The sequence below is a fragment of the Podarcis raffonei genome, chromosome 1 (genome assembly GCF_027172205.1).
Source record: "Podarcis raffonei isolate rPodRaf1 chromosome 1, rPodRaf1.pri, whole genome shotgun sequence".
NCBI lineage: Eukaryota > Metazoa > Chordata > Lepidosauria > Squamata > Lacertidae > Podarcis > Podarcis raffonei.
In genome coordinates this window covers 41,018,200-41,041,820 of record NC_070602.1, presented here as the reverse complement: position 1 = coordinate 41,041,820, position 23,621 = coordinate 41,018,200, and the positions used below count along the sequence as shown (strand labels likewise).

Genomic DNA, 23,621 nt, shown 5'->3' with positions numbered 1-23,621 from the left:
AACGAGTATGCTGCTCCAAGAAACCCTTGATTAGACTGAGAAAGGTTTACATTAGTAGCTCTTGGTTGACACCAGCTTTCTACAAAGGAAGGTGGTGAAGTTCCAGTGCTCTGAGGTTTGTATTAATCAAGGACTCAATTTAAGAAGTACGCAGGAGGAGAAAAGCTGTAGGAGAATGGCTGGTTTAAGAAACCCAACATGATTTAGTCTCCCTCTTCCTGTGGGGCAGTTTAAGTGTCCCCTGGATTTCCCCCTTCAGTAAGATCTACACACCTGTCTGAGATGTCTTCCCCCAACCCTCCTGTAAAAATGAGCATGGTGGGTTCATCACAAGGACTACACTAACAGTAGGTAGACTGTACCCATAGGCAGAACAATTCTGTTTACAGTTATCTGTAACTGTCTCCATGGTATTGGATCTAAAGGGAACGCACAATACATCAGTCTTCAAAGAGTGAAGCTGTCAATTCCTTTGATTTTCATTGTGCTTCATTCCTTATTTTTGTCAGACACCTTTTTCATTGCTTGGACTCTCTATACCCAGTGATGGAACCCAGGACAGGATGATTTGCCATCAATCATGGATGGCAGTAGAGGTCAACACTGAAGATTTTACCCGCTGATCAGGGATGGTGAATCTGCGGCTCTACATATGTTGCTGGATATAACTACAGTCATCTCTATGGCCATCATGGTTGGGGCTGATGGGAGTTGCAGTCCAACAACATCCAGAGGGTCACATGTTTCCCATCTCTGCCCTAGATGCTGAGATGCTTTTAGACACAAGTGGAATAAATCAACCCTCCTGAATTGGATCCAGGCAGCTCCTGGAGGGATGCAGAATGTCAACTTGCTTTGTTTGTGGCTGACTACTCTATCACCTCTTCAGCAGTGAGTCCCAAAACAAACAAACAAAACTCTAAGACTTTACTAACTAGCTAAAACTAGTTATGGAGAAGAGTCAAGAAAACAGCAACAAGCCATACCTTGGAAAGTAATGTATACCATGCTACCTCTAGGTGAGGTTGGGCAATATTTGAGAGGGCTCCCTCTCCCAACAGAGGTTCTGGAAGCCTTTGGAACCTCTGAATCTTTGAAGTAGATAGGAGGACTTACCCACAGAAGGATGTCCTCCTTCCATGAGCAAAAACCAAAATCATGAATAAACAACAACATAGGATTCTAAAGAATAAATAATACCAGGAAAGATTGGATAGTATTTTAATGGACTTACAAACACAAAATGTGAGAAACCAAAAGCAACATATTTGCATTTTAGAAAAATGTCTGATAAAGTTTCTATATATAATACTGAACATGAGCAATAAAATCAGTATATTGTGAATGAAAACACTTAGATATAATTTGAGAATTACATCTAGATTAAAACGTCACTGAAAGTAAAACGTTTGGAAAAATCTTATTTAGTATCTTAAAAAAATCTATTTAGAAAACAAAAAAACAAACCTATCTCCCCCAGGAGAATAATTTGAAAGAAAGACAAGAGAATCAGTGAGAAAATCAATAATGTAGAGAAATAAATAAAAATGACAGAATTCTGAACCATCAAGAAAGGGGCTTAAAAGGAGTTTTACTTCTTTTTGTGATTACATTTCTAACTAAATCTACACAAAAGATATGTATATAAAGTTATTCATGTTATTTTTCATATTATTGGTCTATTATCAGCATCATCAGAGTGTAAGGTGACTGTATGAAGAGGCACATGTGTGACCACTCAATGTAGACTAATATAATTAAAATACAAGTTTGGATTATTAAAAAAAACTGGCTAGAGTTATAAGGATATATGAAATAAATATTTTAAAGAGCCTAATACCTGTATTATATCATGATTTTTCCAGTGTCATAGACTGTATTTTTTCTTACTTACATACCTTGCTACCATTTCTTTTTCTTTATTTGAAGCATATCCACTACTGCTGAGTGGCTTAGTTGGGGAGGAGAGGAAATACAGGCAATGGTTGGTAAAATACTGGTCAACTAGTGGAAGCAGAACCTAGGGAATTCAGATAAAAAGTTTTAGATTTAACTTGTAAAAAGGATAAAGTTAACTTTTTTTTAAAGTGAAGTTTACAGTTGAAAAATTTAACCAGTTAGCAATTCCTTTAACTTTTAACTTGTTAATTAACGAATTCCCATGACGGCATTCATTCTTTTTTCAGTCCATATCTTACTTTACACCCTTCCTTCATACCTCTCAACTTCCTGCTCCTTACCTACCCACCATCTTTCTCAGTGTTTAGTGAGGTTTTAATCCCAGACAAAATGAAAATTCTCTCTCAGAGAAATCAGACGGCAACCGGGGTGGTTCTTCAGTCTGAATGAATACAGTGGTACCTCAGGTTACATACGCTTCAGGTTACATACTCTTCAGGTTACAGACTCCACTAACCCAGAAATAGTGTTTCAGGTTAAGAACTTTGCTTCAGGACGAGAACAGAAATTGTGCTCTGGAGGCGCAGCGGCAGCGGGAGGCCCCATTAGCTAAAGTGGTGCTTCAGGTTAAGAACAGTTTCAGGTTAAGAATGGACTTCCGGAATGAATTAAGTACTTAACCCAAGGTACCACTGTAAAACACAACCTATTTTGGACGAGGTTTCAGTCTCCTTGAAGAAGAAGGTGAGCTGCTTGAGGGGTACTCGTGGATCCTACACTGTCATTGGAGGTACAAGTGTCCCTCCATCACTGCTTTACTTAAACCTCCACCATTGTTTTAAACCACCACTATTCCCCTCTTCTCCTGCCAACCTAGCAGTTCGGAAGCCCGTCAAAGTACAAGTAGATAAATAGGTACCGCTCCGGCGGGAAGGTAAACGGCGTTTCCGTGTGCTGCTCTGGTTTGCCAGAAGCGTCTTAGTCATGCTGGCCACATGACCCGGAAGCTGTCTGCGGACAAACGCCGGCTCCCTCGGCCTATAGAGCGAGATGAGCGTGCAACCCCAGAGTCGGTCACAACTGGACCTAATGGTCAGGGGTCCCTTTACCTTTACTTATTTCCCTCTTGGTGTCCCTCCCTTCTTCCTCCCATGCCATGACCACTGCCGTTGTATAACCTGCCTTCACTTTGCCCTCCAACCCTGCCTCAACATCATCTGAATCCAAGACTGTGATGAGGCACTACAAATCTTCCAATGCAGGCTGCATGATGGCAGCCCTACATCGAGAGAGAGAGAGAGAGAGAGAGAGAGAGAGAGAGAGAGAGAGAGAACCTTAAAGCACTAACCAATTTTCAATACCAATTTATTTGGGTTTCTTTACAAAATCTCAACATTAATACATACTATATTCTTCCATTACTGTGAAAGTTAAAGTAGTTCATTTGTTTTTTAATGTAACAACTCACTTTGGCAAAGAACTTAATTTCTTGGTCATGTGGTGATTTCTCAGTTTTTCCACTGGTGACAATAGCTTCTGGAGACAAACAATAAAATGGTAAATAACACTAGGCAAAAATATCAATTTACATCTTCCATGGAATTTTGAAATACATGAAGTCAAAATTTCAGAAGCACCAACCATATGATCTATATAGGAACAGAAGAGGCAACTATGTGCTCCTATTTAGTGATCATCTCCATTTAGGCAAACGTGATAAATGATAAAGCTGCTTAAGATCTTGTGGACACAGAAGATGAAGTGAGAAAGTCCATCTGTGTGTGCTCAACTCCTATTTTTGAAGCTTCCCCCCCCCATGAGTTTTTTTCCTTTTCTTTTTTTGAAATGGTTTTTCATTTAAGTGCTGCTTCATTTATGTGAAGCACAAATAACTTTTTGGCATCATGTAATCACAGTGGGGGAATCACTGGAACAGGCAAGAACAAACCCAAGAGATATTTTTTAATGACAGATTTTGGGAGAGTATTAGAGTGCCTCTTTTTAGGGTGGGATATGGCCCATAAGTTACAGGTTTGGCAAAAGAACTATTGGATCACCATGAGTAAAAAAAAAAAAAAGAACTATTGGATCACCTGAAGTGTAGGTTTAGAAGTGGGATGCTGGGGACAGTGGATTGGGTAAATCCTCTCACATGACCACAGGCAATCATCATCATCATATATTCTTCTGTTTTTATGTTTTAACCTTCTCTTAATTTTATACTTCTTACTGAATTTTGTTGTTTTAATGTTGTAAAACACTCTGGAATCAATTGATAAAGTATGGTATACAAATTTCAAAAATAAAAATTGCACTTGGGTGGCCATACTAACTCAAATGGAGAATCAGTAGCATGCCTAACTTCACCCTCCTGTTCTCCACGCTATTCAACATTGCTTTGAAAGGAGCTTCTTAAATGTGAAGTTAAGGGTAAGCGAGCATCCCTTTTTTCTTTCTTGAAAGACATGTGTGAACACAAAAGAACACAAAGCTCGTGTGTACATAATTCCCTTGAAGATGCTTGGCCAGCATCTTCACCCACCATCAAAGCTTCTCTCTTCCCTCCTGAGGCAGAAGATGGGGAAGTAGAGGCAGCAGTTGAAAAAGCTCCAAGCACCCTTGTCCCTCCTAGGAGCAGCATTCTGTAGGGAAACTAGTGCTGAGGACCCTTTCTTCTATTGGAAAGAGCACAGAGTGATCTTTTCTCACTGGGGACTCTGCATTAACAGTTTGTGCGCTATCCCTTTGAGAAAAAAAGCACCACCTGGGTGGGACTGGCATTTTCTGCAGGACATTCACTCTGGACAAGGGATGTTTCCTCAAAGGGAAAGCCACATTAAGGGTGCCTGTCTTGGCCACCTCTCCTTTCTCCTTCTCTTGCCCAGATATGTGTGGTATGGTGGGCTCAGGAAGACGGGGTGGACAGAGGCTGCTGTGGATGCTCAGTTTGCAGGGTCAAGCAGGCTGCAAACACTTCTGCAAAGCAGGTAAGGATCAAAATCCTGCACAGTCCATGCCACTTCACAAGGAAATGACAACAATAGGGTAAATTTTACCAAATTAGGGTAAAATCTGCCTTTCTGATTAGTAGACTACAGAAACTTACCTAAATGTGCAATGAATTCTTGAGCAGAGTCAACGTATTTGAGAATCTTCTTCAGAAATTTATAGGCAAACCTCTTTTCCATGGATGAAGCATCCATCTCCATGCCACTTAAGCCTCTAGTAAAAAGAAGCATGTTTGCTTAATATTAATGACTTCAAGCTGAGCTACTTTATCATATTGTACATGTTACTTTTGAAACATTATTTGAAATGGCCCATTTTTTAGGATTGCAGCTTCTAAGTGGGAAAAGGGAACCATTCATTTACCATAAATGTATTTTTGAGGGAGCCCTAAAATGCTGAACTGAAAATGTTGACCTGCAAAGGCAAAGCTGAGAAACTGTCAATGTTTTGGGTGGATTGCCACATGGACATCGGCCTTGGTGAAATCTGCTGAAGCCAGGTAGTTATGCCTCCCAAAGGGAGAGCAACGTTTCCATACAAAAAATTCAGTATGTTACAAACTTGTTCAAGAACTTCAAATCCAATATCACCTGCCAAGTGCCTCCTTTCTTTGGAACAATAAACACCTGAAAACCTCTGTTCTGAGGTTACTTGTTGACTGCTGCTATCTGAAGAAGATGACCTATGGCCGCTTGCATCAATTCTTGTTTCTCTGGATTTCTGAATATCATGTGAAGTGACTTGGCAGAAGGGTTTGAAATTCTATCCAATATCCTTAACATAATTCTTCACCCAGTGATGAAATTTGCTTGCTTCTCACCTGGTAGCAACATGAAGCAACCCACACCCCCAATGGTGGCTATGGAGAATCAAAATTGATTTTGCTGCATTCCTCCTCTGGATGGTGTAACATCTGGGAATCCTGAACTAGGCTGCTGCTCTCAGACTGAAATCTGGACTACACCTGGGAAGGAAAACTGGGCCAAAGATCAAGGTCTCTGCATCCAGATTATAAAGGTAAAGGTACCCCTGCCCGTACCGGCCAGTCGTGTCCGACTCTAGGGTTGTGCGCCCATCTCACTTAAGAGGCCGGGGTCCAGCGCTGTCCGGAGACACTTCCGAGTCACGTGGCCAGCGTGATGAAGCTGCTCTGGCGAGCCAGCACCAGCGCAGCACACGGAAACGCTGTTTACCTTCCCGCTATAAAGCGGTACCTATTTATCTACTTGCACTTAGGGGTGCTTTCGAACTGCTAGGTGGGCAGGAGCTGGGACCGAAAGACGGGAGCTCACCCCGCTGCGGGGATTCGAACCGCCGACCATGTGATCGGCAAGCCCTAGGCACTGAGGTTTTACCCACAGCGCCACCCGTGTCCCTTATCCAGATTATAAGGAATGACAAATCTGATATGGGTGGTATCATTAAAACAAATTTTGCTGTTTCATTACTGGAGTGCAGAAGGCATGACCTTCTTCTTACCTTTCAATATATAACTCAGAGCCTCTTCACCCAACAATTTCTTCCCAACATATGGAGCTCAGACCAGATGTCAATTTGCATCTGTCTCTCAATGACAGAGCCATAGGATGCACAATCTCACTAACAGGGAGGAACTGATCGACAGTACTGGGAATCTTGGGAAGAAGTAATCACACCCTCTTGGGTTTCATGATATGGAGGCAAGGGGAAGCTGAGTGTAGCTGGACATGCACTCTGGACTTTAAGAAGGCCAATTTCAAAAAGCTGAAAGAACTACTGGGAAAGGTCCCATAGTCAAAAATACTCAAAGTGAAGGGAATGCAAGATGGATGGGAGTTTCTTAAAGGTGAACTACTGAAGGCACAAATGCAGATAATTCCAACAAGTAAGAAAAGTGGGAGGCATCTAAAGAATATGGTGTGGCTTCATAAGGAGCTTACAGATGAGCCGAGATTTAAGAAGGGCATGGAAGAAAGGTTCAACCATGAAGGAAGAGTATACATGAGTAGCCAACAAGGTCAAGTGGGCCAAAGCTCAAAATGAGCTCAGGATTGCAAGAGAGGTTAAAAATAATTGGGAAAAGGTTTATTTGGCTATGTTCAAAGCAAGAGAAATAAAACAAAAAACTAGGGCAACACAAGTTATTTACACAGTGATATACAACTTGCCTGGATATGACAATGCCATTCACTAGAAGAAATTTAAACAGTTCTTGTGCTTTCTCCCTATCCCGAGACTTTTCTTTGGCTGTCAAAGTGTCATAAGGTACTAATAAAGGATGACTACCTCCACCTATGGTAAGATGAGAGAAGTGTTAATATTTACAATAGGAATTGACAGACAAACTAAGGCTGTGATCGTCATTTCGTCTACTTAGAGGTAAGTCCCATTGATCTTACTCCCAAGTAAGTGGGTTTAGGATTGCAGCCTAAGGCTATTCTTATCATGTCATCTGTATTTTCAGATATTCCCCTACTGAATATCAGGTTTCACACAAAATATTTCAGTCTTACCTTTACTTTCCAATTCAGTTTTCTTCTTTTTAGCCCAAATGTTATGATAGTTTTCTGCTACCACTTCAACCATTCCCTGTATCAATAAGAAATAATCCAAAATCAAAAGAAATAATACAATTTTGTCAGAACTATATAGTATTGTATTTAAATATATCATTTATAGTAAGTGTTAAGCAGGGAAGGAGGAATACCTATGAGGGCATCTGCCCAGGGAAAGGCTATTTCCATCTTGTGTCTCCCAATGCTTTGTTACATAGATGGAGTCAGGGCAGATATTACCATAAAGGATGCCCTTTATGGCTCATGATGCGGGGTCCTAGGAAAATGAGGACCTATTTATGTTGGATGTGCTTTGTTTGAAATGCCTTATGGTTATGATACTTTCTGTTCTGTGGCTAGAGCAGGTCTCCCCCCAGTACTTTTGAACATAAGGACACTCTCTTGTTGGCCCTTGTTGCTCTTATTTAAGTATGAATAGGTGTTTTCCTACATTTTTGAATAGTCTTATACAAACCTGGATTTCTCTGGAGAGTACAACATTTGAAAGATCAAGTGGTGCTGGGTTGTATCCATTTCCCTATTATTAAAAGGAAGAATTAGAGGTTTTGTGGTTTTTTTGCATATTTAGATTCTTTACATGTCAATCTATATTGAATGAAGTTTAAGGATGCAAAATGCCTGATGCTAAGTGTTATTAAAAACTTAAATTAGGGTGAAATTCAGTTAGTACCATAGTACTCGTGGAAAGGCTTTTGATCCAGTGGAAGCATCGTTGAATGCAGCAGGAGAGCAGATTTTTGCCAATATCCTGCAGTCCCCTCCATCCCCTGAAAATCAGCTCCAAAGTGTTGGGAAATTCTCTAGAACAGGGTGGAAGGTAGCATGGAAGCCTGGAAGGAGCCATGTTTCTTCAGACCCTGACAAGCTAAATCCCTGCCACTAGGGTGAAAGAGAGGCTTGCTGAGGGCCTATACAACTGCCGACACACAAGACCTATGAAGTGGGAAGGAGTATGATGAACTCAAATTTACATCCCTGCACCAGAAAGATGTGTCTTCGAGGAGCCATGTTCTACAGGTGTGAGTGCTAAGTCCACAGATTCCTGTGCAATATCATGGGGTCGGGCTGCATAGTGTAGATCAGTGTTTCCCAACCTTGTGCCTCCAGCTGTTTTTGAACTACAACTCCCATCATCCCTGACTAGCAAGACCAGTGGCAAGGGATGATGGGAATTGTAGTCCAAAAACAGCTGGAGGCACAAGGTTGGGAAACACTGGTGTAGATGACAGCGTACAGCTGTCACCCAACCTGTATGGGAGCAAGGCAGGAAGAAAGCTAGAGGTTCTGTCCTCCCACAGCAAGGTAAGATCTATCTAGTTTGCATATTCCTCCCTGTGGAGCAAGTGGGAGGGAAAATAGCATTCTATTAAAAACTGTATTGTGTCGAAAAACTTTCCTCACAAATTAGGGCTGAGTCACCTGATCATTAGATATGAAAAAGTCACAATAAATTGGCAACTGGAACAATTTGCCATGGGGAATTGCTATTGCGAATGTTCCAACATGCTCTCCATCTCAGAGTGTGGCAAGAAATATTCTTAACACATTTCACAGGACTGGGTCACCACACCAATATTTCTACAAAGGTGTTTTTTAAAAAAATAGCAAAACAGAAATAGCATTAGTTTGCAGGGAGAAAAATGAGCTCATATTTTTCTCTACTCTTTTTTTATAAGAAAGTTCTGCCTTACTTGGCTGGACTGTGATATGCTACGGAGCTTTTCGCTTTCACGTTGTTGTACCATTGAATTGCCTTCTTTTATCCTTTCTAGGCTCCATCCCATTGCTAACATGGTTTTAAGAGATTCTCTGGCAGGCCATCGATAGATTTCCTTTTCCTTAAAAAAGATATATACAAATTTTGTAACATTTCACCTGGAATAAGTCTAAACTGGAGTATTGTACAAAGGTCTTCTCATTGTATACCATTTGGAAAGCTAAACTTAACATGATTTGGATTTAAATCTTGTCATATTTTAATGCTTATTAAAATGATGCACCTTGCAGCATCAGTGATATTCATGTATCAAAATCTGTTGTTTCATTAAATAATGCAGTTTGTTTTTTCCCTTTATTACCTTTTCAGTCAGTGTTTTAAAAGGCCTCATTAAAGGATGTGTCTTCACATTTTCATCGAGTGAAGATGCATACTTCCACCCACTATTATTCTGAAACAGACACATAATTCACACAACATGTAATTAGCCAATCAAACAAATTATCTGGGATGGCCACTATAATAAATTGCTTTTTTAAAAAAGAAAAAGGACTAAATGAAGTAGCTTAGAAAATGGCAAGAGGCAAGAACCAAAACTCCATGTTCAGATCCAAATAAGATACTGCCTGGTTTTCCATTTGTTAAATACAAAATGAAACTATCAGCACTGTGCTTTGGGTGAATATTTTAGCACAACTGCACATGTATCCCAGTTTTTGGGAGATAGCTCCATCCCCACCATACACAGAATGAAGAAACAGATCCACCACAAAAATGAAACGGAAAGAAAATCTCCACAAAATTATTGTCTAAATCATACCCCTGATAAGATTTGAGAAATATTCCCATGTGAACGGGAAGAACATAGACACATAGGATTTCTGCAATTCGGTGCTTTGTGTGTTCAGACGCAGAGACCTCCCCCCTAAATACATACATATATGACTCAAATTTTAGTTTTGGTTTTTGGCAGAATTTAGGCCACAACTTTATTGATTACAGAAAAGTGAGTGGTTGCATAGGCTCTGGTTCGACTAGCTCCCTGCACCATTGCAGGTAGCGCTGACCCAGAGCTGTATCATAGGTCAGCTAAGGGTGAACACCTGAGGCAGGTGAAAAGCCCGGGAACAGACTCTGTTCACTCGCCAGATGCTCCCCTGGACTCAGGCACAGGCACAACCCCCTCACAGGGGTTAACCAAACCAAGTTGAGTCCCTGGATTCCTTTAACAGAATACCTTTCACATAGGGATGGTGAGACCATTCTCCCATCCCTATCACATGAACAAGTGCCTATCTGCAACCTTACAAGTTGTGACGATTTGGTACGTGGCAGGCGAAAACCCAAATGGCAACAGTCAATCAGCCAAGTGCGGAAAATTCCTGCCGTGCCCCTGTCCCAATGACAGACGACACACGACGGCATAGCATGGTCAATCGCTAAATGCCCTAAATATAGGGAGAGGTAGGCGAGTGTTCCGTTTGCACGAACCGAAAGAGAATCTCTGGGTCATGTGCAAGAGATTAAATAGGTCCCTCGAACTCTTTAGACTGCACCCCATTGGCCAGATTACACTCAGCAATGAGGGACCCACCAATCGGGTGTTGTGGCTATCCAATAGACCCACCCACAATTCGAACTGCCAACATTCTGATCGGCAAGCCCAAGGGGCTCAAGTGGTTTAGACCACATCCCAATACATGTACTTCCAGTTCACGTAGTATTATTATCTGCACATTTCCATGTGTATAAACAAGCTAAATGTTATGATTTCCCACTACTAGTTAAAAGTTAAGGTATTGCTATGGACATAGACTATTTCAGGCTGAGTCAATTTAGGAGGAAATTGCAAGAACCACAGCACTTTATTGCATTCAGAAGCTGCCAGAAGATCCCCAGATATTTTGAGAGAAAAGAGAAGAAAAGAAAGAGAGAGAGAGAGAGAGAGAGAGAGAGAGAGAGAAGCATTACTAGACAGTGCTGCTCTGGTATAACAGTCTAGGTGTCTGAAAGGCAAATCTGTCATGGAGATAAATTGGACAGATTTCTAACATTCAACTCTCATTGTCCTTCTTTGACAATTGTCAGATTTATAATAATCCATACCTTGTCACAGGCCCATTTGTCATGTGTATGTTCAGCGTACTTGTTGACAATATACTCCAACTTTTCAGGAAGTGTAAAACTGGAAACACAAAAGAGCAATATAATTTATAATTTGCTCCAATTAGGCATATATGGATATGCCTATTTATATCAATTTCCATGAATAAACATTTAAAAAATTATCTGGATAATGATGACTGTTAAGTTGTGGGCGAACATATCAGACGACACAGTGATTCTTCCAAAGCAGCTCTTAATTGTAAGCTGGAACAGAACTAACTGAAGAGCTTAGTCAGCCTGCTTATATAGAGCTCCAGTATCTTGTTACTGTAACTACTTTCTAAAACTATCCAATCACTGAACGTCACTTTCGATCCTTCATTTGCATACAAACTATCCAATCACTGAACGTCACTTTCGATCCTTCATTTGCATAACTATCTACAGTATCCCCCTGCTGGCCCAGGGTGAGAACATCAGTACATAACACCCCTCCCCACCGAGATAAGGCGTTAGTTACAATCGTAATGGTTTCCTTATATACAGCACTACACGTAAGGGTTCAGTTAGGCACAAAAGCATATCGGTTACATTTCCCATACTTAGACCAACAGTGATACATGTCCAACAACATAGTCCTTTAAAAAATTTGGGCCCTTGGAAACTCTGCCAGACCACCGGGACTGGTAGCCAAATCCGGGGGGCCACACAATTCCTGCTGAGGCTGTGGTGCAACCCTAGGTGGCGTTGAAACCAAGTCCCCTGGATCCGCTGCTGTGGGTGGAACCTCCGCAAGTGGAGTTGGCGGAATGTCAGGCACGGCAGTGGTCTGAGTCTGTGGTAAGTCTGGCAGACCCTCTGAAGCAGCTTGGCTCGGCTCCACGCCGGCAGTTTGCGAGAGAGGTGTATGTGGAGACTCACCATGTGTAAGTGTCTGTTCCGGAGCCACGAGCACAGTTGGGGGCACCACGGTAGTGTCCAAGTCCCCAACCCTGCGCCTAAGCTGGTCTATGTGCCGGTGCCACAAGCGTCCGTCTTCGAGTGCCACCTGGTACAAGCGAGGTCCAGTGGCTCCCACTACTGTGGCTGGCACCCAAGGAATGTCCCCCACATAGTTCCGGGCAAAGACCTGGTTTCCTGGAACAAATGACCGTGGCGCGTTGGCACAGCCTGGGGGTTCGGCCATGGCAAAGTCCGGGTGCAGCCGGTCGAGCGGGGACCTGAGGTGGCAGCCCATAAGCAGTTCAGCAGGACTCCGCCCTGCGGCCGCATTAGGGGTGATGTGTTGCACGAACAAGTATTCGGCGACCTGCTCGTGCCAGTCTCCCCGGTCCAGGCACGCCAGTGCCTCTTTTGCCGAGCGCACCATTCTCTCCGCTTGCCCATTGCTGGATGGATGAAATGGTGCTGTTAGGGCATGGCGGATGCCCAGTCCCAAAAGATACTGCACAAAAGTGCCTGACGTGAACTGCGGTCCGTTGTCAGAGACAAGGACATCAGGACACCCATGCATCGCAAACAGGCCTTGCAGCACCCGGATGACGGCCTCGGTAGTGGGGGAGGGCATCAGGGCCACCTCCAGCCATTTGGAATAGGCGTCCACCACTACCATAAAGGTCCGGCCATGAAAGGGGCCGGCCAGATCGATGTGCACCCTCGACCAGGGTGTCTTGGTCGTTTCCCAGGTGTGTCGCTTAGCTGCCGGTGGTGCAGGCCTCAATTCTTGGCACGCCTGACAGGTGGACACCCAGGCAGTGATGGCATCGTCCATGTTAGGCCACCAGACGTAACACCGAGCCAACGCCTTCATTTTGACGATTCCCGGGTGGCCAACGTGCAGAGCCTCCAGGACACGTTGACGGAGTCCTTGGGGAATCACGACACGGTCTCCCCACAGCAGACAGCCGCGATGAGCCGAGAGTTCATGTTGTCTGGTTGCGAACGGTTGGAACTCCGATGCAAAAGGCCCTTGTGGCCACCCCCTCCACACCCAGTTGAGCACACGGCTGATGGTGCAATCCTGGGCAGATGCGGAGGCCACAGTGGCAGCCAATACAGGCACTGCCGGAAGATCCTCAATCAGGAGGAGCGATGAAGCAGGAGCCGGGTCTTCCACAAACGCTGGAAGAGGGCAACGGCTGAGGGCGTCGGCATGGCCCATCAATTTCCCCGGGCGATGGACGAGCTGGTAGTGGTAGGCAGCCAGGAAAACAATCCATCGCAGCATGCACGGCGAGAGGACCGGTGGAGTTGGACGATCACCAGTGAGGAGGCCCAGGAGTGGCTTGTGGTCAGTGATGAGGTCAAAAGTCCTGCCGTAGAGGTATTCATGGAACCTCTTCACTCCAGCCACAAGTGCCAGTGCCTCCTTGTCAAGCTGGCTGTAGTTCCGTTCAGTCAGAGATAGCGCCCTGGAAAAGTAGGCGAGCGGAGCTTCTCTTCCGTCTGGAAAACGGTGACTAAGGACAGCGCCGATGCCAAAAGGTGAGGCGTCGCAGGCAAGGACCAGCGGCCTGGCTTCACTGTACTGTACCAGCACACTGTCTGAGGAAAGGAGAGCCTTGACCGCGTTGAAGGCTGCCGTCTCCCGATGACCCCAGGACCAAGGCGTCTTTGTGCTGAGGAGTCGGTGAAGAGGCTCAGCCACCGTGGCTTTGTGGGGCAGGAACATGTTATAAAAGTTCAGCAGCCCCAGGAACGCCTGCAACTCCGTCTTGTTCTTTGGGATGGAGGCCTGCTGGATAGCGCGGACCTTGGATGTGGTCGGGTGAAGGCCGGAGGCGTCGATAAGATAGCCCAGGATTTCCACCTGTGGAACGGCAATCTGGCACTTCTCCCTCTTTACCTTGAGCCCGGCCTCCTGGAACCTTGTCAGCACGGCACGGAGGCGCTCGAACAGCTGCTGGTGTGAGTCTGCGGACACCAAGACGTCATCAAAATACGGTACCACGCCCGGAAGCCCTTGCAGGAGACACTCCATAAGGCTTTGGAAGATGCCAGGAGCCACACTCACCCCGAACTGCAACCGGCGGCAACAGAATGCCCCTCGGTGGGTGACGATCATCTGGGCTTCAGCAGTGGCATCATTGATGGGCAGTTGTTGATAGGCTTGGGCAAGGTCCAGCTTAGCGAAGACCTTACCCTCACCCAGGGAATGCAGCAGGTGTTGGACAACAGGAACCGGATAAGCGTGCTGCTGAAGTGCCTTGTTGATCGTGCACTTGTAGTCAGCGCAGATTCTCACCAACCCGTCTGGCTTGACAGGCGTGACAATGGGGGTTTCCCACTTGGCGTGGTCAACCGGCTCCAAAACTCCTTGGGCGATCAGCTTGTCCAGTTGTTCGTCCACCTTAGCCTTGAGAGCAAAGGGAACCCGGTGTGGCTTTAGCTTGATGGGGGCGACTTGTGGATCAAGGCTAAAGGAGATGGGCATACCTGTATATTGCCCCAAAGTGCTGTCAAAAACCTCAGCAAAGTCTTTGACCAGACCCTCAGTCTCTGCGTTAGAGATGCAGTTGATGCCGGTGACTTCCAGGCCGAGGGCATCAAACCAGTCTAGCCCTAGGATGCTTGGCCGCTGACCTTCGACCACCACCATTCGGAGCAGGCCCGAAAAATCCTTGAAGGCGATCCGGAACCGGCCAACGCCTACCACGGGAATGTCGTTTCCCTGGTAGTCTCTCAGGTGTACGCGATGAGAGTCGAGTTGCCTTTTGGACATTCTGGGTACCAGTCTTTTGATGGTGCTCCAAGACACGATGGACAGGGCAGACCCGGTGTCGATCTCCATGTCACATGGAGCTCCTTCAATGAGCACCGTGATGTTCAGCTTGCGTCGCGTAGGTGAGTTGGTTTGGCCAATCGTGGTTCCAGACGGGCAGCAGCAGTTGGTGAGAGTGAAACAGCTTTCCTTGGCAGACTGGAGTGAAGACTTGGACTTGCGAGTCGGTGAAGGGGGGGTGTCAGACGGAGCCGATCGGCAGACCTTAGCGATGTGGACCCTTCTGGAACACGTCCGACAGATGGCGTCTCTGAATCGACACTTGGCACGGGAATGGTTGCCTCCACAGCCGGCACATTCCGGTTGGCCCTTGGACTTCTGTTGGAACTTCCTGCGCTCCCGCTTTGTCTGGTGCACATCATCGTCTTCACTGGAGGATGCCTCATCACTGCTGGCCTCTTCGTGATGCACTGGAACTGGCTTCCTAGCAAGACGCGGGCTGCTGGACTTGCGGATCTCCTGGGCGGAGCGTTCAGCAGCTTCTGAGGCCACAGCCTCCTCAATGGCTTTCTGTAGCGTGAGGTCTGGCTTGGCAAGGAGACGGCGTTGCAGATGGATGTCCCGGACCCCGCAGACGATTCGATCCATCAGGGCATCGTCTAAGTCTTGGAACTCACAATGAATTGCAGCCTGTCGCAGGGCAGTGGTGTAGTTGTTGATTGACTCCCCCTCTGCCTGGTTCCGGTGGTAGAACGCATGGCGGACAGCAATCTTGGACGGCTTTGGCGCGTAGTGGTTGCGGAGCTTCTCTTGGATCGTGTCCCATGGTGTTGCCTGGACTGCTTCAGGCGCAACCAAGGCCGTCTCAAACACCTCAGGCCCACAGAGGCTGAGGAACAGGCCCCGCTTCCGTTCCTTTGATGCTGCTGTCAGCTCATTGGCTTGGAGGTAGCAGTCGAACCGAGCAAGGTAGGAGTCCCATGATTCAGAGGTTGGCACAAACGGCGGTAGAGGCACAAGTGAAGCCATGATTCCGATGCCGGCGTGGAGGGCGATGGATGGAACACAGTGCTCTAGCCAGAACAGTCAGCTCTGAATTGGTTCTGTCCAGTGATTTCGCTCAGTGATTCAGCTCAGTTCATAGGATGGCCGCATCTGGCTGTGCTCTGATGTCCATCGATCCCATCCTCATCGCCAGTGTTAAGTTGTGGGCGAACATATCAGACGACACAGCGATTCTTCCAAAGCAGCTCTTAATTGTAAGCTGGAACAGAACTAACTGAAGAGCTCAGTCAGCCTGCTTATATAGAGCTCCAGAACAATTGTAACTGTTGCCACCTTCTAAAACTATCCAATCACAGAACGTCACTTTTCGATCCTTCATTTGCATACAAACTATCCAATCACAGAACGTCACTTTCAATCCTTCATTTGCATAACTATCTACAGTATCCCCCTGCTGGCCCAGGGTGAGAACATCAGTACATAACAATGACAGTGGTAAAAGGCCTAGATTACGTTGTTAACATATTCTCAAGAACCTATGTTTTCTCATCATGATTCTGTTTACATGCACTAGCCAACCAAATAATTGCAATGATGCACCTGAGTGACTTATAATAAGGGGCTGGAGAAGCAAAGAGTCATTACAGCTTTATACTGTTGTGTATGTCCCATTCTCTTTTACTCTCCCCTCACCTTTCCTCCATTTCCACTGGGCTGTTGGGAACAGGCTGCTCTTGCAAGAGGTCTGAACTGATTGCTTGCGTTGGTCTTTCCCCGCTCGCTCTTTCCATCACTTGACCCATTTCACATTCTACCCTTCAATCTTTTCCCTCCCAACCATACTTTTCTCCCTCCAGGCTTCATGAAATTAGGCCAAGGCCTGCAGGAAGTAAGATAAACACTGCAACCCTTTAGCCACAGGTTCTCTACCCCTTGTGTAAAGAGATAGCAAGGCCCCTGCTAGGCTGGAAAAAGAATCCCAGATTGATTAGTGCATTATGAGTGAGGCACTTATGACTTACTTCACTGTGTTGATAGGTTTGGGATCAAAGTTCCCGTCAGCATCCACTGAAGTCTGTTTTTCTAAAACTGAGGTAATTCGGGTGTCTAAATAATCTGGTGGCAAAGCCCCAGCTATTGCACTTAAACAAGGCAAGGCCATTCGGAAAAGCTCCGGATCATACTTCTGCAGGAGAGATAGGAACTGGTTGGAAAGTCCAATAGAAAAACATGCAAAATATTAGTTAAGGCAACACAGCCATATAGAAGCAGCATTAGTAGATGCTGAAAAATGAAGATTTATTTATTTTTTAATTCAGGCACCTAGTAGAAAACCAAACTACATTTATATATTGTTTAAATCAATTGTTTGAAGGCTTTGTTCATAGCTGATTTTTTTAAGACTAAAGAAGTTTTGTCAGTTTATTTGATAATGTAAAAAAAGTCCCAAGGTCTGTTTTTCTATTGAATCAATTGGTATGTTAGTCTGAACAGAGCTCTTAGTGATTAAGCAGGACATTTTCCTTTCACTAGGTGCATCTTTATAGCATTTAGTGGAAGCAAGTGATTTGTGCTGTGTACAGAAGCACAGGTGTGAATTGTAGTGTCTCTTGCAAATATTACTCTGGACCTTTACCTTATGAGAGAGGGAATCAAATATTCCCCAGAAAAGTTTTTCAGATAAATGTAATTCTTCTTCAGCTGCAATTCCATAATTTCCCCATCCAGAAGGCAAGCAATAATATTTCCAACTTTGTTCATAGTGATTTGTTAGCAGCTGTGAATGACAGAAAAAATAATACATTAAAGAAAACTATTACAACAGTTTTTACTCCCTTTTTATTAGAAAACTATTAGCAGCTTTGTTTATAACGTAAAGGCAAATCTTATGTTTTAAAGCAATTGCACTTTAAATTATCTTTGACTAATAAGAATGCCTTTATACTTGAAGAAGTGTGCTCAGTCAGCCTTCCAAACTGTTTTTGAAATTAAAAGAAAGAAATATCATACTACTGAAAGATTTAATATCCTTAGTAGAAATAGAAGGATTTACCTTAAGTGACATTTTACAATATTCATTAAGTAAGGGTACATCAAAAACCAGCCGTCGTAATAGCTGCTGTAGCATAGAAGGCCGTAAATGACTAGAATTAAAAAAGAAACTCATAATTAGTAATGTGTACATGTTGATGAAGCTGCAAGGCAATTACACAAATGACTGGAATGCGAGACAAACAGTGCAAGTGTTCTGTAAAACAGATTACCTAAAAGGAAAACAGCAGAGTGATTAGGATCTACTCAGTTATGTTCAATGGAAACATTCTTAAAGGCGGGGCAATATTCCATTGAAGCAATCACATAAGCAGAAAAAATCTGATTCTAATCGTGTCTCATGACAAGAAAAATAGAGAAGGAAAGTTCTATATTACCCACCTCTAAACTAGCCTGTATTTGACCATATGAAAGAAGCAAATTATAATATGATCCTAATTAACTGAATCTAGTGTAGTAGTGAGCAGTGTAACAATCTTGCGTGTGTAACAAACTCTAAGTTACTGGGGGATTTCCCCCTCAAGAAAAGTTTCAGAAAGAGACTTCCCATATGTATCTGGTTGGTCACTGTGAGAGCAGAATGCTAGACTAGATGGGTCTTTGGTCTGATCCAGAAGGTAAATGGGAAGCATGACAGATTATATCACTGCTATGACTTAGGAGGGTCCTCTAATACTGGAACAAGATTGAATACGTGCCTAATTTCTTCCTGGTGGGTTTGATGCCCCCACTCATTCATTTATCACATTGACCTGGGAACACCCATGTAAGCAGAGTTAAGGGTAAGGTGTTGTAGAGGAGAACTATGGGGAAGGAATCTCTAGTAATGGGACTGGCTCCTACCATTAAGCAGAGCAGCACAACCACCTCAGAGGGTAAATGCTTGGGCAGCGGGGGTGGCCAAGATTCAACTGCCATTCTTTTTTTTTATGATATTTATTAAAGATTTCCAATTTAATACAATAAAAAAGAATCAAAAAGAAAAAAGCAAAAAAGTTTAAAAACACATCAAGTTCACAATGCTTATTTTTCAATAACATATTTCCCTGACCTCCTCATACCTCCCCTTCTTGTATTCCAATTCAAATTGTTAGTTCAGCAAATCCTTATCAATAATTTTTAACCTATTTCTATACCCTTTCCCCCCCCCATATCACTCACAACGTTACAGCTAAAAAACCTCTTAATTTCTATCCGACATCATTCAACATTAATTAATTTTACAATATTTCTGTAAATAGTCCTTGAATTTCTTCCAATCTTCTTCCGCTGACTCTTCTCCCTGGTCACAGATTCTGCCAGTCATTTCTGCCAATCCCATGCAGTCAATCATCTTCATCTGCCATTCTTCCAGAGTGGGTAAATCTTGCGTCTTCCAATACTTTGCGATGAGTATTCTTGCTGCTGTTGTAGCATACAGAAAGAAAGTTCTATCCTTCTTTGGCACCAATTGGCCGACCATGCCCAGGAGAAAGGCCTCTGGTTTCTTCAGAAAGGTATATTTAAATACCTTTTTCAATTCATTATAGATCATTTCCCAGAAAGCCTTAATCCTCGGGCACGTCCACCAAAGGTGAAAGAATGTACCTTCATTTTCTTTGCATTTCCAACATTTATTATCGGCAAATGGTAAATTTTTGTGAGCTTGACTGGGGTCATGTACCACCTATATATCATTTTCATAATATTTTCTCTTAAGGCATTACATGCTGTAAATTTCATACCGGTGGTCCACAACTGTTCCCAGTCCGCAAACATAATGTTATGTCCAACATCTTGTGCCCATTTAATCATTGCAGATTTGACTGTCTCATCCTGAGTGTTCCATTTCAACAGCAAGTTATAGATTTTTGACAAAATCTTAGTTTTGGATTCTAACAGTTCTATTTCCAATTTAGATTTTTCCACCTGGAAGCCGACTTTCTTATCTAAATTGTAAGCCTCCATTATCTGATAATAATGAAGCCAATCTCGCACTTTATCTTTTAATTTCTCAAAACTCTGCAGTTTCAGTCTATCTCCTTCTTGTTCCAAAATTTCCCAATATTTCGGCCATTTGGCCTCCATATTGAGCTTTTTCTGAGCTTTTGCTTCCATTGGTGACAACCACCTTGGGGTTTTATTCTCCAATAAGTCCTTATATCTAATCCACACATTAAACAATGCTTTCCTGACAATATGGTTTTTGAATGCTTTATGTACTTTAACCTTGTCATACCACAAATATGCATGCCACCCAAAAACGTTGTTAAAACCTTCTAGATCCAAAATGTCTGTGTTCTCAAGAAGCAGCCAGTCTTTCAGCCAGCAGAACGCTGCTGATTCATAATAAAGTTTAAAGTCTGGCAGGGCAAATCCACCCCTTTCCTTTGCATCAGTTAATATCTTAAATTTTATTCTGGGCTTCTTGCCCTGCCAGACAAATCTAGAAATATCCTCAGGGGGTAAATGCTTGGGCAGCGGGGGTGGCCAAGATTCAACTGCCATTCTAGGCAGCTTCTGCATGTGAAAAAGGGAGAGGTGCCACTTTGTCCTTTGGCAGAAAACTGTCAGGCCAATAAAGAGGCACACCAGGGATTCAACTTGAAAAACAACAACGCCTCAGAGGTTCTATTTACAATCAAGTGGTATGTAATTTTTTTAAATAAATAAATTTAACCCATCCCTTTATTTAACCTGCAACCTGACATGGGACCTTATGGTGATAGGCAGGTAAAGAAATTGCATGTTTACATCCACTTATTTCTGACTTTCTCTCCTTTAGAGAGGGCTAACTGCCTTCTAGACAACTGGCATCTAATTGCCAAGGGGGCTGTGTTCTCCTGCCTATCTAGGATTCTACTGAGAAAGGCCTCCCTTCTGACAAGCTTCCCAGATCACTTTGTTACACAGGTGCAGTAGTAAATGAATTCCCAACTAACGCTTCCTGCACCTAGATAAATATATAATTTTTGTACATGGTATAATGTGAAGTTCTCATTTGAGGATCAGAATTGATTATCTATAACACACTTGATATGTTGTGTTGTAGTCAGGCACAATGAATTGATCGTGTATTATTTCCTTGTGTACACCCAGCCTCATTGCTTGCTCTCTTCACCTGAGATTTTTGCTGCATGTAATTTAGAGACCAGCCAGAGAGGTAAATATAACTCTGTTAATAAACCTGTTATAGCACTAAAACCTGTGTGGAGCCAGAGTCAACAGATATACAATAAATTATATGGTAAAGGCAGCATGTTTATATGGAACAGAAGACAGTCTTTATACATACTTACTGGCAGATAGCAAGTAAACATTCTTCAATGGTGTCTCTCTGTGCTTTGGTAAGAGAGCGTCCTTTGGATAGTCGATACATGGTATGAAGTGTGGAATCAATCAGAGAGACATAATGCTCAGTCCCCGAAAAGAGAGAAGCGCACCGTGTGAGTAATGGAAACACAGCTGTACAAATATATCTATTTAGAGCAAGAGCTGTCTCTGTAGTACTCAAAGAAACCTGCATAAAGGACATATAATGTATACATATTACTGCTTGGTCAATGTATATATAGTCTGTTTCAATTTTGTGCATATGACTTCACTGGTGGCTTGTGCAACTTAGAATCACACCAAGGTGAACCTAACCATGAATAGCAGCAGTCCAAGGGCTGGATAAAACTCCAGTCATTCCAACCTGCCTAGACTGAAAAAAGAGGGTTTTCAAGCATCTGGAAGGCAACAGTACATGTCTAGAAGTTTGTATTCATCTTGATGGGGCATAAGTGTGTCATTAGAACTAAAACTACACTCTTCATTCATCTTTTCTATTCTACCTGACAAAATTCTCTGTGCGGCCTAAAACTTTACATATCTCTACATCAACAGAGATAGTTCTAGTATTTATATACTCTTCTATATTTTTATATATTACATCTTCCTTACCTGCCAAGTCTCTAACTCTGAATATATTAAGTCATATATTTCCATTTACACAGTATCAATCCTAACCCAAGATCTGACTCTGGTTGTAAATCCTTGTTAGCACGAACCATGCTTAGTTTGGATGTAGGTCTAAGATGAAACCATGCTTAATGACACTGGGCAGAATTTCTGCTTGAGCAATGAAGAAACATGTAGTCATCAGCCTGGTTTATGATTCCTTGACCACATTTAATATTTTGTCTGCACTGGCCTGTTGTAGATTTAATAGAAGAATAAATTTTCTGGGTTTCGCTCAGGTAACAACAATTAAACTGTGATTGTTTTTCAATTCCATATGCAGAAATGTTTTATCCTACAGAAAACAAAACTAAGAAGAGGTTTTGTTTTGTTGAATGCTTGGTTGCATTCTCCCTCAATTCCCATAAGGTGAAAATATTTTATAAGAACACACAGGAATTTGTGAATTTATGGCACCAGTCTTGTGTTATTCATTGATTGTAGCATCATCAAATGAGAGCTAAGAACATAAAACTTTAAGATTTAGTATTTTTTTTGTTTGTTGGCTGTATTTTATAACATCAATGAACAACAAAATTTTACATTATGCATCACTATGAGTACAGTTGTAGATTAAGGTAGTAACAAAATACTCACTGTATCCAATGAGGCACTTGCTCTTAAATCTGGTAAAAATCCAACTTCCAGGAGGTGGAGAAGGAAGCTTTGGTCCTTTATACCATAGACACGATCTAGAAAAAGTACCATGGGTGCCTTATGGTCAGGGCAGAAACTTGCAGACATGTCTGGTTCTGTAACAGTTCCATCTGAAAAGAAATCCAATTATGTTATTGTTCATACAATTTTAGCTTTATATGACTATTCACATACTCAAATCAAAGTATCCCAGATCTGCTGGTTTTCATGGTCATATTGTAAAACCTTTAAAATACAACAGGACACAGCAATCTGAATTACTTTGGAAGTGGTGCAGGACTTCAAATTTTAAGAAACAGGTTGGGAGTCTGTGAGACACCATGGGAGGAGGAGAAAATGGTTGGTAAGTTCTCCCCGCCCCTTGCATGAAAGTATTGAGCCCTGATTGCTCTGGAGTGTATCAATGACATCTGCAGGTAAGTCCAGCTTGGTTAGGTGCCACCGTTCAAACTCCACACAGTCAGCTGGAGCCACCTGGGATCCAGATGAAGAATTGGGCCCTGATAGAGATCTGTTGTGTGAGGTAAGTGCCACAGAAGGGAGACTGAAAGGTGGCATATCTGAGGGAACCAAGGTCTGTGAGGCCAGAATGGTGTGAAAAGGAGGACTCTCACATGCTCTTCCCTGATCTTTCAATGGACCGTTGGAATGATGGGAAGTGAAGTGAAAGCATAGAGAAGACCTGGTGGCTATGGTGAGAAGAGTGCATCCCATGTCTCCACTGATGGTGACTGGAATCTGGGAGGTTATGATTCCTGTCTGAGGCAAAGAGGTACACCTGGCATTGGTCAAACTTTGACAGAAGCTGTTGAAAAACTGCCAGATACAGTTGCCGTTCCACTTGGTCCATTTTCCTAAGGCTTAGTCAGTCTGTTTGCATGTTTAGGAGACTGGAGATGTGCTTGGCTGTGACTGACTG

General features: G+C 43.2%; 2 protein-coding genes across 2 annotated transcripts in view; both read right to left on the bottom strand.

Moving 5' to 3' along the window:
* The window catches only part of RYR3 (ryanodine receptor 3), a 273,106-nt gene that overhangs the window by 83,793 nt on the left and 165,692 nt on the right, over positions 1-23,621 (bottom strand). The window contains exons 47-60 of the mRNA XM_053382025.1: positions 22,643-22,812; positions 21,343-21,563; positions 18,066-18,156; positions 17,649-17,789; positions 17,035-17,198; positions 11,287-11,365; positions 9,542-9,631; positions 9,155-9,301; positions 7,918-7,980; positions 7,401-7,476; positions 7,056-7,179; positions 5,006-5,121; positions 3,368-3,435; positions 1,899-2,020 (exon numbers count right to left, since the gene is read on the bottom strand). Coding sequence (XP_053238000.1) covers positions 1,899-2,020; positions 3,368-3,435; positions 5,006-5,121; positions 7,056-7,179; positions 7,401-7,476; positions 7,918-7,980; positions 9,155-9,301; positions 9,542-9,631; positions 11,287-11,365; positions 17,035-17,198; positions 17,649-17,789; positions 18,066-18,156; positions 21,343-21,563; positions 22,643-22,812 — 1,672 coding nt within the window. The remainder of the gene's footprint in view (positions 1-1,898; positions 2,021-3,367; positions 3,436-5,005; positions 5,122-7,055; positions 7,180-7,400; positions 7,477-7,917; positions 7,981-9,154; positions 9,302-9,541; positions 9,632-11,286; positions 11,366-17,034; positions 17,199-17,648; positions 17,790-18,065; positions 18,157-21,342; positions 21,564-22,642; positions 22,813-23,621) is intronic.
* Positions 11,668-16,260, bottom strand: LOC128410559 (uncharacterized protein K02A2.6-like). Its single transcript, XM_053381974.1, has 2 exons — positions 13,565-16,260; positions 11,668-12,130 (listed from the first exon to the last, which is right to left on the bottom strand). Exons 1-2 carry the CDS (start codon positions 16,034-16,036, stop codon positions 11,927-11,929), a joined length of 2,676 nt encoding a protein of 891 aa, XP_053237949.1. The 5' UTR covers positions 16,037-16,260; the 3' UTR covers positions 11,668-11,926.